Here is a 19,266-nt window from a genome sequence, read left to right as displayed (position 1 = left end):
AAAACGCATTTGTTGTCACTGAGTGTGACGTTGTTTGACGTAGAAAGTAAGTAAACAGTACTGAAAGATGATACAAATGTTTTAACATCGAAAGTTTTAAACAAAAAATAACCTTTCAAAGCTATCATCTTTATATCTACATTTTAATGAAGTTCAAGCAAAAAATGTGATAATGAAGTTACTATAAAGAGCCTAATTAGTAGTACTTACGTATCTGCTTTTATTCCACGTATATCAGCGGAAGTAAATAATTGATTACAAAACCTTTACCCTTACAAAACCCAAAACACAAATCGCACTAAACAACCAATTACCTTCACTCTCAACAGCAGAATGGCGTTTGGAAGGCGACACGCAGCGACCACGTCTCAGAATTTACTTACTTTCTACGTCACAACCGCAGTAACCAATATGTTTGCAGTCATGTGTTATTATTCAAATTATCGTCGATTTATATTTGTGATATATAATATTTTAAGTTATAATATAATACAATTCAACCTAATTTCATGAATAAGAAGTGATAAATAAATTTTTAAATATATTAAATACCTAAATTACCGTCTACTGCAAGGACCCTATTCTTAAATAGAACTTTAATGCTCTTTGTCTTGAAAGAAATTGACGGTAATATTAGCTCAGATCACAATTAAATCCCATTCTAAACGAACTTGTAATCAAAGGGGATCGCCGTTACTTGCGTGCTTAATTACGAACCGGTTCTGAATTTTATTACGTCTTACATGTTTTAATAAAATAGAAATTATGAGACTTTGTGGGAGGTGAATATATAATTAAATTATTTTAATTTATGTTGCTGCATAAGAGCAGCCTAACCTAACATTTTAATTAATTCAGAATTAATAGTGTATCGATTCGTTACAATGTTCACACGTAACCAATTCTGAACTGATTCGGAATTCGAATACTGTCAGCATATTGGAAATCACGTTATGGATCCACGTCATACTATGGAATTGTTCCGCAATATACTGATCAACTCTTGTTTATTTTTATCTATCAGAAATAATTATTTACTTTGTTCGAAAGAAAGTTCTCATGCATTGGCGATCGCCATAAAAGTCACTCTTAGACCATACAGTTACATAGACTACTATTCCTGCTACTCCACAGCAACAGGAAAATGGCAAAGCATCCTTTTTAATTGACGTCAACCAGTGGGTTTCTAAAAATAGATTCCATATTAAGTATTTTTGAGTTTTAATAGTCAAAATAGATAAAAACATCACTTTCTGATCCTTTCTTTAGGAATCAATAATCGATTTCTATTTTATGAAAAGAAAAGCAATTCACCCTCCCTCCGTCGCAATTACGAAGGTCTGAAAATGAATAAAAAGACGATTCATGTCATATTTAACGGTTTTTTATTGTACATACTATGTTTGATAAAACCTATTAACATGTCCGAATTTTTGGATCTAAAATCTGTGATTTTAAACGTCTTCTTCTGGTGTCCAAATTTAATAGATAGGGAATATAGAATCATGCACAGTTGTGTAGTGTTTTAGTCCATTCAGATGGTTAGTAAAACACAAAATATAAAAAGAAAACTTTAAGAGGTTATGTTATAATTTTGTGAGTAATTGAATTTTTTAGTGGAGTGTTTAACTGATTTACATTAAACTAAAATCAAAATATCTTCTGCAGCGATAGTAAAATATTTGGTGTTGCGTCAGAGGAATGCTTCAAAAGTACTTATAAAATCTCATTCCACATCGAATAAAGAGAAAAATTCTCATGGTTACAATCTGCGTTGGTTGAGCTTTGAAAATTCCAATAATTCTTCGACCCAACTCTTGGTAAGGGTCGTTATGTTATGTTATGACGTCAGGAGTGACATTCACGCGACCACAACGATCGTACTTGCTACGTGGAACCCCCAAAAAAGTATTTCAGCGCCGTGAACGCACCATTTAGGTGATATCAGACGATTCACTTTTCGCTACATTCGGATGAATGATCATTCAAGTGAATGTTCTCTTTTCTTTCATTCCAGGCTCACAAGACATACACAAAATGACAAAAAAATGAACTTTATTCGCTTATTTCCTCGAATATGTCGTCAAACGAAATCGAGTGAACGTTCTCTTCGTGTTCATACGTTTCATTTTTCGTTCATTCGGAGGGCAGGAGTGCGAGTGATTGATACCGAATGCCGAAATCTAACATCGCTGGATTGGTTCATTTATCACTTTTGATTCATTTAATGCCTAGAGGTTTCATTCTTAATGAAAGATGCTGTATGGAAGATAGAAATGAATAAAAAGTGAACCGATATCACCTTTAGTCACTGTATGGTCTAGAGATGAGCGATTCCGTGATGTTTAAAGAACGCAGTTGTCAGTGATCAATCTTTTTAAATAAACGTTATTTTAAATTGTAAATCAATCACTATTTTTCGATGTTAACGCCAAATATTATTAGTTGTGAGCGTGAAACCGAAATTATACAGTGAAATGGCATCGGATATTAAAAATTAAATAAAAAAATTCTAATTTATTGTCGCTGTACCTCGTGATAGAAATTTACGTGAATGACATTAACAAAAATCAAGGTCATTGTCCTCTATCATTTTACTCTTTAACAACAGTAACTTTTCAGTAACGGCGAATTTATGAAGACGCCCGATATTTCATATTATTTGAATCCTGACCATAATTATAGATGAAGCGCCGACATTATTAGGTACATTTAAACATAACCTCAAATTTATTTTATTTGTATACAATGTTCTAATTAATTGGGAGAAGTTCGAATAAAACGATAATATTTACCTTTTATATACTTTATTTTAATTTGGCACAGGAAAGAACAATGAGCTAGCTTCTAATAATATAATTCCAGATTGTGGCCATTTTTTTTGGATATAATCTTAACATTAACTTTTATATTGATATTGGGATTTACATACATTCATCACTAGCCGTCTAATTTATTATGGAATAATCAAAACGTTCTGAATTAGTCGCACAAACGGGGCAAAAGATATTCAGAAGATTAACAAAATCAAATTATTTTCTGAATTGATTTACTAAAGTAAGATAAAAGTAATTAATAATTATTTTTTAATTCCTTTTATTACTTAATTTGTGCGAAGAATTTAGAGAATCTTTATTACAAAATTTTCCATACACAAATTACATTTTTAAATGTACAAGGTGTATCAAAAGTACGGCAAATTATTAAAAAAAAAAAGAAAATCGTGAAATGCACTTTGTGCAATCATTGTTTATGTGTACATTATGTTCTAAATTGAATAAAAACTTTTGAATATTCAATATATATATATGATTGCAAAGATATATCTTTGCCATACTTTCTATTATTTGGCACAATTTTAGAAAAATCTAGGAATATGTTTCATAATCGATTTAAAATATATTTGATAAAAAAGATGGTTACTTTCGACATGGAAAATAAACTGTACAATAAAATTAAAAAAAATATACGTCAAGATGGCAAAATTCTTACAAGTACTCTTATCACATATACATATAATTATTCGCTTTCGTAAGACCATTATAATACCATATGCATAAAATTTTTGTAAAACCATTCTATTTATTTCTCTCACGAGAAATTATGAAAATCTAAAATTTACCATCTCTTTCAAAGGTATTTCGTAGATGTATCATTTTCAAACAATATATATCCTTTAAATAATAATTAGGTATCACAAATCTCCAACTAATCGATAATTTTTTATATATCGTATATCTACTACCATAAGTTGTCACATAGGTGCTTTGTCAGACATATTTAAGTACAGGTTAAATATTCTATTTCAACTATGAAGTTTGTGTATACAGAATATGTTCAAAAATAATAAACATAATAGCATTAAACTTGTTTTTTATGAAACGTTTCTGTTTTGATACAACCCTAACTTCATACTGCATACTTTGTGCTGAAGAAAATTTCATACTAGCCATGGGAGGAATGCTTTTAAAGACTACATGATTTGGCCGGGCCGACGAATAGTCGGACTAAATCGTTTTTTGCTTAAAAACATCACTACCACCACACGAGGTAGTCAATCAAATTCGTGTCTACTTGCTTTCGCATGTCTACTAGATCTAAAAAGGAATAATCCACGTCTGCATAAGTAATAAACTATACTTTCTATTAGACTTATTTAAAAACAACGCAAAAAAGGTTAAGAATTGAATTTAGAACATTTTATTTTCAGAGTAATCATAATACATCGTAATAGTACCAAACATGATTAACATTTCCATATATTTATTATCGGCATTATTTTATTCCCTGTCAGTTTGATTCTTGTTAGTTCTAAAAAATGTACTGGCACAAGCCAGTACTGATTTGTTACCATTAAAATCCAGGTCAAGATATGAACACGAGTATCAACGCCTTGGCTATCGTGCCATTGATGATTACGTGTATAATTGAATACACCTCGCTCCACATTATATTGACTTTTCAATGCCTTTCATTCATTACAATTAATTAATATTTGAACATAATTTATGCGACAATATTGTATCAATTTATTTCATCAACACTAATAAGTCTCTGTGAAATGTAAGACTTGATATAAATATGATTTCCATAAAAAGTAGTGAACACTTCCAAATTAATTTTTAGTTTTAATACATATTTTTTTTATTATAAACTTATTCTTTCAACGCTGTTAACTGTTTATTAATAACTGCCCTGAATTTTTTGATATAAGAAAGATAACAACCTCTTTTTGAACTATTGCAGTTGAAGATTAGAAAAGAATTACTTCCGCCTCGTATCTTTTATATATTGTTTCCTATAGGGTAACCTGAGCTGAGGGATTAATGAATTTTTTTACTTCAAAATTCATCAAATTTTGTATATTAGATCATCTATATTTGATCCTAGTTGTTGACATGAGGTTTGTTCTTGGTAACTGCACTGGAACTGTACTGAATTGGACCAGTGCAGGCTAGTTCATGAGTGTATAGAACTAGTGGAACTAGTTTGATCGTATACAAAGGACGATATAGTGCAAAGAGCACTGGAGCATTTGTTGATTGTTTTATTTGAGGTTATTTAATTTAATTCGGGTCTTGCAGTATTAATAATAACGGAAAACGATTTTCCAGACTAAACTTATTCTACTGTCTAGCACTGCATTGGCTGAACTGACTCTAGACCCAGTGCAAACAGTACAGTGAACTGGGTGAGCTAGTTCTCTTGCACTGCTACTAAGAACAGTGATACTAGTGCTGGTTTTGATACAAGAACACTACTTGAAATAGTTCTGCCAGTGCAGCTACCAAGAACAAACCTATAATATTATAATTTAAACGAAGGAGAGATATACAGAAAATAGTAGATATATAATGTGGATGCACAAAAAAGAAATTTTGATGAATGTATAAGAAGTGGATAGAAGATTTAATGTTGATTACAGAAGAAATACAGCTAAGTGGAGTAGACTTTTAATTGAGAAACATTAGGAAAAACGAAAAGTAAGAGTGAGACATAAATGCTAAAACCTTTGTAACTAATCTCATACAAATATTAACAATAATACAATTTATATTGATTAAGGACTACAAAGAATAAAAAGTTATCAATCGGAATATCATATAACTGAAGACTAGAAAAACATTTTAATTTGAATTTAAAGGAGATAATAGAGAAAAGAACCAATTATTTAACCACTCCAATCAATCTTTGTAAGTCAGTAGCAGCAAAAAATAAAATCATAGATCAATATTTGTTCTTTGAAACATTTGTACATATTCTGCTATATAAACTAAGTTTCTTATTGTATGAGAAACAAAATCATGGGGTTTTTGTCAGTCCAAAGTATATAGTTTGAAGTAAAACATCACATAACAAACTTAATAACTGAAAATATTAAATAAGTAATTCACAAAGTATCTTCAAGAAGTTTGTGTTTAAATATTTTACAAAAAATAGTATGTAGGTACGTTTCAAACTAAAAGTTTGTGAAAAAAAAAATAAAATAATAATACATGTGTATATTTTGATACCTAAATAACTTTTTTATACCTAAGTACATAACATGTGTATAATATCTAGCTACATAGGCTATTTTTCAGGATTTTAGTTATGTATTCTTCAAATGATTTATTGAAGAAAAATTATTTCAAAACCATACTGTCGAAACATTATATATGAGATATTTAACGCTTAAAATGACATAGAAAATATGACATTCCATTTTATAAAAAGTGGAAAAATATTTACGAGCTCTTATACACTAACCAAATATTTCTAGTCAGAAGAGCAAAAAATTAATTGCTGTATTCACTAGTCCTCAATCATCAGATTTAAAAATTATAAGTAATAAATAAAAAAAATTTCAGGTGGTCATTTCAAAAGTCACGAAAGTTTCTATAGTAAATCCTCTATACCCACTGAAAATGAGAAGCCACTTCTGGCAGTCCTTTGTGGTCGGGGTAGACTACTCTAAAATGTTAAGGAGGGCAAGAAATTAGATTTATTTTAGGTAAAGTTTTAGTCATAAAATTTTAGACAGTCTTCAAATTTTAACATGAACAATTAATAATATATAATGCCAGAACGAAATTCCATCACCAACAGTCTGCCAGAGCAAAAAACGTGTCTGTGAGAGTGCAGTAAGACAGTAATATGGAAACCTGAGCGCTTATTTTTGTTGAAACATCACTTTTGAAAGATTTTTCTGTACCTTTGACGCAGATATTCTCTAGGTTATTGTCAAAGATATTGTGAGAAAATATTAAAACGGGTAATATTCTGGGTATTCTTTTCTTTTAGGACTGACAATTCGTAGAATGTCTATTGCAGTTACTTTAGATTGCGAAGGTCCTAACTCATGTAGAACTGAATATAGAAAAAAGTTTATAGCATACGAGTCTAAAGTATTATATAATGAAGTAGTAAGCAAATCAACACACGTAGAAATATACCTCACGATACTTTAAAATTGTGTTTACACGAATATATTATCAATCTTTAACAAAAAATTTTCTTTTGCAATACTTCAGTATAAAGTATTGACTATTGAGATTTTAAATCGTGTGCAATACCCCAAACCGTTAGACGATCCCTACTTTTTATTCATACCTGTAGTAGGACCTCCGAAATGTACAGTAAGAAATATAAAAGTAAGTCACAGATACTGGTAACAGCAATAGACTTTTTAAGAATTGTCACTCCTAAAAGAAAAGAATACTTAGAATATTATGCGTTTTAATATTTTCCCAAAATATCCTTGACACTGACCTAGAGAATATCTGCGTCAAAGGTACAGAAAAATCTTTCAAAAGTGATATTTCAACAAGATCTATCGTTTTATTTATAGTCAGTGAAGTTATAGTCACATTACGTATTGTTTTATTAAAATTTGTCAATTTTTTAATGAAATTGTAATTTTTATGTGTATTTATGAAATAAAAGCCTCCTATAAAACATCCCCATTGATGATACACTAAAGGAAATAACAATTGAAAACAACTAATGAATATTCAAAAAGTTTATCAAACAGAACTAAACAACTTTACAAAAACCTATAATGTTAAGCCGGTACTACACGATGCGTCCAACGTTTGCGCCAACATTCACCTTCCAACTTTGGATGAACATTGAACGAAAGCTGAAACCTAAACAAACCCTACCTAAAGAAGTGTAAACGTAGCAAAAAAGTAATGAACAGCATACAACAGATATAAATTCTTTTAAAATAAACTGGATGATACTGGCAATTTTGTTTTTTCATACAAAACACGTATCATTCACACACAAGAGGACAAGAAGTATGCGTAGTTGTTGGCTCCAATGTTGGGTACTTTTTTGACAGGGGGAAAAAACGGATTTTCCATGGTCAACGTTCCTATGCCAACGCTAGAAGCAAAACATTCGTCGAAAGACATGCGTACTACAACCACACGATCCGTCCAATCATACCAGCGACCAACGTTGAAAGCATTTGACGCATCGTGTGGTACCGGCTTTATAAACATGAATTAAGTAATTAACTCAGATCAAAAACAACGGAACTATTCAACATTTTATGTAACACCAATCAATTTAGTAACTTTAAGCTTTTAGTTTGCTTTGTAGAAACATTTAAATAAAAAAAGGTTTTCATAGATATTTGTAGGTTTCTGAAAAATAGCCTATTAAATGTATGATGCATATTTTGAGTCTGACTGTACATATTTCTATTAAAAATAAAACTGTTGAGAAATAAATAAGTAATGTCACTTAAAGTACTGGCTTTTAGATTAAAATATATAAACATCAACAGTTTAGAAACAAAAGTATAAGTTTACATTGCACTTTAAAATTTCGTACATAAACATGAAATTTTTTTAGAAAATATTGTATAAATTTCTATTTTATGGTTAAAAAGTGAAATGGAATAATCTTTTTATAATAATCGGAATTGTAAAATATATAATTCTACAAGGTGACCTTGAATTATATACATTTATTTCTAGAGCTGATAGTTGTCAAAAATATTGTGTTCACTGAATTGTAATACTGGGCAATGAATGAGATTACGTGGGGCATCGTCTTAAATTAATGCAGCGTCAAAAATAAACATTGTTTAACTGTTTAAATCAGGTATATAGCTTGAAAATGTAACGCCATCATTAATGTTTATATTTAGAACACCCTTTATTTTCATAGTTTGACAGACTATTGATAGAGGTGGTAGACTTAAGTGTTTTTTAGCGTTTTGAAGCTCGACGCTCTTATATTTAAGATGGCGCCCCAGGTAACTTTATTTGACGCTCTAAACGTCAACATGAAATTGCCCATTAAATCTTGACCACCAGAGAAAAAGGATTATAAAAGTTTTTCATGAAAAAAAAATCAGGCGGCAATTTTTTTCTGTGAAATAATTAATTATAAAAAATATGTATGACTGTAAATTAAATCCTGGCGATAATTGGTTGATATACATAATTCTGAATTAATTGGTAATTATTGTGTACCTAAATAAATATATATAATTGTTCACTTCAAGGTAACTAGAATAAGTTTCCACATGAAAATTGAACTTTTATTAAGATTTTACAAGATATCCTTTTTAAGTCACTTATTGGAGACATTCTGTATCTCAGAAATACAAATATTTTTCTCCATCAATTGATGGAATATATAAAAATCTACCCTGTTTGTTTTTCTTGATCTTTTTTTGCGTCATATATTTTTTAGATAATTTCATGTTTAGTACGATAAAATTTTTCCAAAATTACTTGGGGACTTTTTGGAAACTATAACCCGGGTTCGGGTAGATCACCGATCAGCTGATTGCGAATCCTAACCCAGAACGAGATTTAGGTCACAGTTTACGAACGTCGATTTTCGGAGGAAATTTCAAATTTAAAACATGATCGTTAATTTTTTCATAATATGGCGAAAAATACAAATATAATTAATAGTAGACAGCCATTTAAGGGGAATAACTGAATTTTCAATTTCAAAAAACCATAGACAAATTAAATAATCCATCAGCTGATCGCGTTTACTCAACTTGATCAGTTTCCGAATAACAATGACCGTGATCCGGGTTCATAGTTTCCGAAAAGTCCTTTGGGGAGTTCTAGTCGTCTAATTGTTAGAAATTTTTTGTACCATACAATATTAACTTAAAAAATAATACATTTTAATTACTCTAATAAAGCTAAAATCTTTACAGAGTTTGTTCATAATCAAACGACTAGAATTAATATTTTACGTGAAGCAAATACTGCTTATCTTTACCTTTAATTTTTTTTTGGAAAAACTTGACAATAGTCTCTGATTTTCAATAAAATTCAACGGGATGTCTGACCCTATTTTATGACTTACATTTTTAATTCTGCGTGTACGAGGACGAGTTAATAAATTTGTGACTTTTTGATGATATTATTGGATACAGAATAATCCGAATTTTAATACATTTTGTGCAATTTATTCAAACATTCTAAAAAAATAAAGTTTGTAAATAAGGAATCAGGACTGGTGATATAAGTTTATTTTAATTTTATGTCTATTTATTATTATTACCTTCAATATATACCCCTCCTCTATCCCTACAGCGCTCCATGCAAACCTTTCATTATTGGAAACAGTGCAAGAAGTATTTTTCTGTTGGTTCCTTCAGGACGCGCGTCGCTTTTTCTTTCACAGCTCCAATAAACTCAAATCTTGTTATTGATAATGCAAGTTTCATCTTGGGAAAGAAGCAGAAGTCACACAGTGTAAGATCCAAGATTCACTCGCATTCAAAATGTCAATTCAAATATTTTGCAAGCTTCTTGTTGTTCAAATTTAAGGATTTTAGGCGCACACACACGCTTTTCTTTTTGCATGATAAAATTTTAATGTAAAATTTGCCGTACACATTCTTTGTCAATTCCTATAGACTCTGCATTCGCACCGAAGGACGATCCAACATCTTCTCGGCCATCTTGAAAACACTTCAACCACTCAAACATACGTAGACACGACAAATATTCATTGTCATATAATTTATTCGATAAATTATGATATAATTGCAGTTTTTCCAAGTTTCATGTGAAATTTCAAAACACTCCGTTGCTCTATTTTTTAGGGCAAAACAAAAAAACAGCCCCTATAAAAATTGAACTTACGGCTACACTGGTTTGTCTAAAGACACTGTATACATCACATTCGAGGCTTCTAGTTGACAGCTGCTAACCTTTGGGGCATGCGTACTTTTTCTGTAGTTAGTCTCGTTACTTAATAGCCATACCTCGTATGTGAACCCATGTACTATTCTCATGTAAGAAAACTTTTTCATTGAAATTTACTCAATAAGTTGACATAATATTGGCCGTTGTTATACCTTTTTCAAGGCAACTGGCCTTATTTTGCATAGATACCTATTATTTTCACTGCTATTAGGTGTGTGGTTGATTTGTGGTTACGTAATGACGCAAAAGTTCACTCAAATAGCGGAAAGTTTCGTTTCAATTTCGTTTATGGTCAGTTACGAGAATACTCGACACTCATCTTATTACACCGCCCTCGTAAGTCAAAATGTTGATTATGGCACGACGAATGTACTGAATTTTGATAACTTTATTATATAAGTCTGAAAATATGGGACATTACAAACAAAACCTTGGCAATGCAATGAGAAAAACTAGTAATAAAAAGTTTTACAAGAATTTACAAAATAAAATAAAAAACAAAAAGAATAACTAGATATAAATAAATAACTTCAAATTCTTAAATATATCTACATAACAAGTTACAACACCAAAAATTTGTAAGTATGAATAAAGTCTTTTGGTATTTGTTTTTTCATTTGTCACAAATGGCACAGGCGAATCTTGCCTTTCAAGTGTCTGTTTTCTTTATCAAATGTACAAACTATGTTTAATTAATACAAACCTACAAGGTTTTTCAACTCAAAAAACGCCCAAACCGGGCATTCATTCGAAATTAACATCAAGAAACTTTGCAGACAACGGGAACATTTAATATGGTAAATAGTGTATATTTACATGTTTTGTAATCACAAGAAAGATACATACATCTTGAGATCACGTTTTAATTAAGATGTGAGCTGCCGCAAATTAAAATATTGCCCGTTATCTCCATATTCTCCAAAAATTTATCTAACACCAAATTTTAATACCAATGAGGGAATCTGTCCCTGTTAAACCAGGCTCAGTCATTGTCGTGTCTCGGCGATGAATTGTAAGCCATACTGGTATCTTGTTGAGAAAAATTCATTGCCTCTGGTGAGGTGCTATCGTGCGGATAGTAGTAGCTAGTATCTGTACTAGGTCCTGCGCCATTCAACATTCCCATAGGTGGAGATACTGATGGTCTACCCGACGTTGACGTGGCTGGAGACATATCCGGATTTGGAGGCATAAAATTCATATCCGTGGAATCACGACACCACAACTGTCTCATTTCTTGACGTCGTTGTCTCATCAACATTTTGTACTCTGATATACGCATTTTCTTGCCTGAAAAAAAAATTACTTGAATACTAGGAATAATCATTGTTATAAGAAAACAGCTAAAAGACGTGACAAAATTTGATATTCCAGTAAAGTTAATAGAAAGATAATAAGAGGGAAATCACGTAATTGAAGAATTGAATTTCTATTCGAAATTGTATTCTCCGATTAAACCCATTTTTGGTTGAATGGTATCCATTAATAAGCAAAATAGTCACATTTGGAGTGAACAATCTGTTGTTGAAACACCTTTACATTCACAGAAAATTACTGCTAGTTTTTCGGGATATCGCAGTCATTGGTCCATATGTCTCCAAAAATGTTATTATCAATAGGACGGAACCAAATGCCGCGTTCACTACTTTGATGGAAGAATAATGCACATTATGTTTAGTAAAAATCAAATTCCCGTCTTTGATTTTCACATTTTCCCGGTTGAAACTTCTTGAATTCACTACACTTTTATTATGATCAATATTTATTTTAGAAAATACAAGTATAATAAAACTACCAAGCTATTTTTTTATTTAATTATTTTAAATAATTCTTGCTTCACTAGCAGTGCTATAAGCTGTTTTTAAGAAACCTTAGGTTTTTTTTTTGAGTTTTTCTAGTTCTTTCTTTTCGGCTTTCCACAAATTTTGTGATTCTTTGTCTTTTTAGGCTTCGCCAAATCTTGAGTAGGCATTCCTCATAGAGAATTTAAGAATTTAATTAATTTTGAAATATCCACATTTTTTAGTATACCAATTATTTCGTACACTGATCTTTGGCCTAAGTGATTCTTCTTTATAATTTTAAACCAAAATCTCCTTATTGGCAGAAAATACTCTTTCTGCTATTGTAAGAAATTAGAACTTGCACCACCTTTTTGAAGTTCCTGTGTTCGTTAATTTCTATCCAAAACATAGTTATGAGGATATATTGAAAAATTCTTAGCCTACTATAGAACCAAACAAAATTTCAATGTCAAAATATTTTATTACTCAACATATTCTCCTCTTAATTGGATACATTTATTTCAGCGAACCTGCAACGTCTCTAGACCTTTCAAATAAAATGTTTCTTCTTGCTCTGCAAACCAGCTTTTATTACCCTCTCGGTGGAAGAAAATTTACGACCTTTTAAACTTTTTTTCAGTTGAGGAAAGAGATGATAGTAGGACGGAGCCAAATCTGGTGAATAAGGGGGGTGTTCTAGTAATTCAAATCACGAATTTTTTGCATGGTAACATGAGATTTGTGTTCAGGGGTGTTGTCCTGCAAAACAAAACACCTTTGAATAGCTTTCTGTGTCTTTTCTCTTTAATTTTTTCCCGTAGAGTAATGTCGAATAGTAATCTCCAGTTATTGTTCTACCCTTATCCAAAAACTAAATCATGATTACTCCATGGCAATCCCAAAAAACTGAAGCAAGAATTTTTCCAGCAGATTTTTGGACACGAAACTTCTTAGGTCTTGTAGAACCAGAATGTCGCCATTCCATCGATTGTTGCTTTGTTTCTGGATCGTAGAAATGTACCCAAGTCTCATCCATAGTAAAAATTCGGTTTAAGAAGTCTACATCGTTTTCAAATCGAGCACAGATCGAACGCGATGCTTCTACCTTAGCACGCTTTTGGTCAAAATTCAAACATTTGGGGATCCATTTTGCAGCAATTTCTCTCATGTCCAAATTGACGTAAACTATATGATGAACGCGTTTGTATAAAATATTCAGTGGTTCAGATATCCGTTTTAGCCCAATTCGATATTTTCGGGGACTGGCACAGAAACTGACCTTCCCGATCGGTCATCATCTTCAATGGAAAATTTACCTCTTTTGAAGTTTGCAGTCCACTTTTTCACTGTTGCTTACGAAGCACATTGACCACCAAGGATATTAAGCATATCTTCGTAAATCTGCTTACCTCTTAACCCTTTTAAATATAGGTACTTGATGATGGCTCGATACTCCAATTTTTCGATTTTCACAATTTCGGTGGACATCTTTTTTCTTTTAATTCATTGCGTAGCTCTGGTTTACTTTTTTGATCTCAAACTTTACACTTACACTTCTAATAAGTTATTGTTCGTTGCTATGGTAACGCGATATTTTGTTTATGCATGGAACTGGTCTAAACTAACTAGATATCAATACATCCTCGTACTCCTTCAAATTTGGAATAGTTTTTCATCTTAATCAGAGTGATCTGATTCGTTAGAATATCTCTAAAAGCCATGTCTGCTTTTTCCAATGTAGTGGCGTTGCATCTGTTTACAATCAATAAACTGTTTCGATTTAATGATGCGATTTTCTAGATCAGTCAGAATATTTTTGAACTATACCAACACCAACTTGATGTATCCGATTAGCTCACTCAAAATAATTAAAAATCCCCGGTTTATTAGAAAATTCGTGGCTCTGCGAAATTCTCGGTTTTCAAGGCTCGTAGATATCCTATTTTCAACATGATGGTCCAATTAGAATTAGCCAATAAAACTCTTTTACTGTTTTATTATTATCCACAACTTTAGTAATGTATTTTTAGTTTTATTAGTTTCAAATGATATATTACAAAAAACAAAGATTAATATATATCGTATTTTCTACTCTCATAAAGCCCCAACATCTGACGTTGTTCGCCACGTCCCCTATCATTTCATTAATTTTTACTTCAGTGCTCTCTCAATTATTTATTTAATTTTTTTGAAATTTTCGTCGAATACAATATAACGCTAGATTTGGGAAATTATTTATAATACTATGAATACTTACCATCAACAATACAAGTTCGTTTTGGCCTCGGTCGATACCTATAATCAGGATGTTTCTCCATATGCAATTTCGACAGTCTAGACTGTTCTTCGTAATAAGGTTGTTTCTCTGAATTCGACATGGATTTCCATCTCGCTCCAAGGATTTTCGATATATTGGAATTGTGCATGTCCGGACACGCCTTGAGGATTTTCCTCCTTTCGTCTTTCGCCCATACCATAAAGGCGTTCATGGGTCTTTTAATGTGCGGTTTATTTTCATTATCGCGTTTCGCCTGTTGCCGTATAATTTTCGCTTTTTCCGCATTGTCCGCTTCGAGTTTGAAATTAGCGTCGGGCGTACCCCATACTAAAACAAAATTATTTACTTCTAGATAATCGAATAAGAAATTTATTTAGTTTGATTATTACCCTGCTTCAATTTTGAATCGTACTCAACAACAGTTTAAAACCAATTATTATCAATATTTTCAAATTTATTGCTCTGTTTCATTTATAGTTTCATTTATAGTAGAATCAAGTGAAAGGCATACGCATACAATACGTTTATTTATATTGCCTACGTAAATAATTGCAAACAGCACTTCAGATTCCAAATAATAAAACATTCTTTGATCTCAATAGAGCTTTTATTTTTTTTAATTGTGGTTTGAAAACCAGATGAATTATATAGTGCTTGAGCTGATGCCAAAAATACAATTAATATTTTTCAATGTAAGTGATAAATGATTTGTTTTATTGAAATCAATCCAACGTTAGGTTATATAATTTTATTGACATGCCAGTGAATTTTCTAGAATTGTTCATTGAAATTTGTAATATTTAAATAGAAGACGGATTTTCTACTATAACTTTGACTACGAAAACAAGATATAAGTAAATAAATTTGAAGATATCTTAAAAAAATTATTTTCTATGTTTCTAATTACAGTGAGAACTACTAGGTATGCAACTAGCATTGCAATAGTAAGATGGCAAAAACAAATATGTCGGAATTTGGTCATTTGAGGTTTTTATACCTTTTAGCTAATTTTTTTTGCTTTACATGATGTTTTTTAGTTGTTGTGCTCTCTGGATACGCAGTTAATGCGACTTTATTATTATTTTCAGCAAACTCCTTTATTGCTGAAACTTTCTTTATTGTTCTTAGCAATAAATTTTAATATGAATTATCGTATCTGTGGATAGTTTTAGTTTGATTAATTGATATTATTAATTGATTTCATACGATGTTTCCAGCTTTTTCGCCTTTTTTAATACTTCTATCGGGGAATTGAGTTTATGGGTGATTCCATTATAACTGTGATATTCAATGTCCTGTATTGTTTTTTTGTACTAGTCATTAATTAATAATCAATTAATAAAAATTTTGTGTTAATTGAATAATTCTTAAGATATTTAAACATTATTTTTATACAATATAACTTGCCACTTAAAGAAAACTTATACTACATCACTTGAATGTCAGTACCGTGTCATGTCCATTCCTAGAATTTACCGATAAATTATTAATTTTTTTTGTCGTAACAAATGATTTAAACTAATTACCTTATAAATTCTAATGTTTATGATCAAACTGAGGAAAATTGATGCACTTGTTGTTTAATATCTTAAGTTACCATGTCAGTACCGTGGATAAATGAGTCAGTACCGTGGAACTCAAAATCCGACATTTGTGTCTTGCTCGTGATACTTTGAAGTTGTAGTAAATTCCTCTTAGAGTTTTATTTTTACAGTAAAATAGATGAATAATATGCATAAAAAAGTTAGAAAAGTTAAATTTTAAAATCTTGAAATTTTGAATACAAAAAATCACAGTTAGAACGGAATCACCCTTATAAGTTAAAAAAGTGGAAGAAGCAAATCTTTCTTTAACCTTTCAAGGAAATCTGAGCAGAATATCAACGGGTCAGATTTTTTGGCACCAGCTTCGCACAGACTTTTGTCATGTGTAATTTCTCGTGTAACATTTTTGTAAACGTTTCTTTATCGGCGTTTACATCCTCGGCAATCATTCGGATGCTCATTCGACGATCTGTACGCACAATTTGGTTGATTTTGGTCACTGTTTCCGGAGTTGAAACAGTCACAGGATGACCTGGGCGATGGTCCTCTTCAGTGCTCTCCCGGCCCCCACTGAAGCGCTTACACGCTTCAAAAACACGTGCACGAGATAGAAAGTTGTCCCCATAGTCCTCTTGCAACAATTTATAGCACTCAGTCAGAGTTTTCTTTTTCAATTTAACGAGAAATTTGAGATTGATACGTTGCTGCTTTTTTGCGTCACACATGGTTTTCGGAACGAGAAAAAAACACTTTCGTTTCAAACCGCTACTGCACAAATATTCTAATAGTGACGGAAACGTGTTTTGCGACGTGCATAGACAAGATATCTAGACATCAAACAGCTTGCTCTTGTTCAGCTCGAGAGCTATCTTTTGATCTGTCATCTCCACAACTGTTATTATGGTGTTAAATTTCAAGAGCATCGATAATAGTAGATGATGAGTTTATTGTCGTCACCAACAAAAACTCTTCCGTTCAAATACGTTCTGTAGATAAGCCTTAACCTCCGCCGTGATTTTTTTTATCTTCACTATACCAAGGCCCCCTTTCCCTACAATAAACTGATCAGTCTTAATTTCCAAATGAAAAAATTCAATCCACTCGGTTGTGGGTATGGTGTCATAATCGTCGTCGCTGTTATTTCCCTTTCGGAATAAATACTTTACACGCGAATCATCAACACTTTAATAAGTTGCTTCATACTGCATACTTCATACTAGTTTCAGCCCAATACTCTTCAACATTATAATGGACGAAATCATAAAAGAAGTCAAAACGACAGGCAGAGGATACAGAATGGGAAAACATGAGTTTAAGATAGTTTGCTACGCTGATGACGCGGTTGTGATATCCGAAGATGAGGATAATCTGCAAAAACTGCTGCACAGATTTGAAACAGTTGCAGAAAAATTCAATATGATCATATCGACACAAAAGACACAATCCTTGACAATAGCGAGAGAACCAAGAAGATGCAAACTGGCAATTTATAATAAAAGTGTAGAGCAGGTTATGTCTTTTAAATATTTAGGGGTTAGTATCAAGAGCAAAAGGACCTTGAAACAAGCAGTCAAAACGCAAACAACAGCAGCATCTAGGATATCGGGATTCATCCGAACCGTGATATGGAGGAATAAATTTCGAAAGTATCGAAAGCAAAACACGGATATATAAAACTTGTGTCAGACCAGTAATGACATACGCCATAGAAACGACGGCGGAGACTGCAACTACTAAGCGGACTCTTAGAACGACCGAGATGAAGACATTACGCTCAATCACAGGGAAAACACTAAGAAACAGAATAAGGAGCAATGAAATTAGAAGAATGTGTGACGTTCCGGATATAGTGAGATGGGCCAGAACTAGAAAAAGAGCATGGAGAGATCATGTCAATAGAATGGACGACGATCGACTGGCGAAAATCGCAAAGGAAGAGAGACCCAATACAAGTAGACCGCCTGGAAGACCACCAAAGCGCTGGTATGAGAGTTGGTCCTCGGAGTCACAACTTAGGCTGCCTCTTTGAAAACACATGACATAGTCTTAAAATGAGAAAAAGAAGAAGAAGAAGAAGAAGCTTCATACTGGCGTCTTTGATTAATAATTTTTAAGGTTATAAAAAACAAACAAACAAAACAATCATTTACCATCAATGTACCAGTGTAAAAAGGATTCATCGTCATTCAACGCCATGGTCTTGACCCGATATTTAGATCATATTCGGGTTAATCCGATCAAACGATGGTTATCCTCGCAGTGCTTTTTGTTAAACAAAATTAGTTTCAACAGATTTCTATTTTGTGCTTTTTTGTGTAAAAAGAGCACCCTAACCTAACCTTAGCAACTGCAATTGTTTCTTACAAGAATGAACCGCATATTTGTACCTCAAAAGTCTGCTGCTTTATTAACCAATCACGCTAAATAATCTGTATTAAAACTTATTCTTCACAAATTAAAAAATTCATACAATAATGAAAACGTTGACTTACAGTGGCAACTAGCGAGAAAATCTCTCTCTTCTTTAATACTCTCTTCTTTAGCACCTCCCATATGCGGTGGAGTAGGCAGCCCATACATATGTAAAGGAAAATGTGGTTGTTTATCTGGACTCGTCATATCTTTATTTTGAACGTTTCTGTCCATGGGAAACTGAGGTGGAAGTCCGGCATACGGCAAGAACGCTCTCGACATCATCAAATTAGGTGGTAATAGTTTTGGGGCAGTCGCTGCGACTGGCTGATCTTGAATAGGAGCCGCCGGTGTACTTTGAGGACTCGATCTTGCTGAACCCGAACTGGAAGATTTCGGTTTACTGAGATTGAGAGGCGCGTCGGGATCAGAGGGAGTTGGTGGTGGTGGTGATGGGGTTGGTTGTGGGGGTGGAGATCGTTTCTCTTGAGGTGGAGCGGTGATATTTGGCATTTGCGAGAGATGAGCTGTGGCGGACATCCAGTTCGGTACCTGATGAGGGGGAAGCATCT

At 32.3% G+C, this 19,266-nt stretch overlaps 1 protein-coding gene across 3 annotated transcripts in view; it reads right to left on the bottom strand.

Annotated features, from left to right (window-relative positions):
- Positions 1 to 2,790: 2,790 nt before the first annotated feature.
- LOC130895135 (transcription factor SOX-13) overlaps positions 2,791 to 19,266 on the bottom strand; it is a 227,393-nt gene continuing 210,917 nt past the window's right edge. For all 3 annotated transcript variants that reach the window (XM_057802296.1, XM_057802297.1, XM_057802298.1), the window contains 3 exons: positions 18,775 to 19,264; positions 14,718 to 15,065; positions 2,791 to 11,966 (listed from right to left, as the gene is read on the bottom strand). In XM_057802296.1, the coding sequence (XP_057658279.1) occupies positions 11,659 to 11,966; positions 14,718 to 15,065; positions 18,775 to 19,264 (1,146 nt within the window). In that variant the 3' untranslated portion in view covers positions 2,791 to 11,658. The remainder of the gene's footprint in view (positions 11,967 to 14,717; positions 15,066 to 18,774; positions 19,265 to 19,266) is intronic.

The sequence above is a fragment of the Diorhabda carinulata genome, chromosome 6 (genome assembly GCF_026250575.1).
Source record: "Diorhabda carinulata isolate Delta chromosome 6, icDioCari1.1, whole genome shotgun sequence".
Lineage (NCBI taxonomy): Eukaryota > Metazoa > Arthropoda > Insecta > Coleoptera > Chrysomelidae > Diorhabda > Diorhabda carinulata.
The sequence above is the reverse complement of the archived record's forward strand: the minus strand, read 5'-3'. Positions and strand labels throughout refer to the sequence as shown.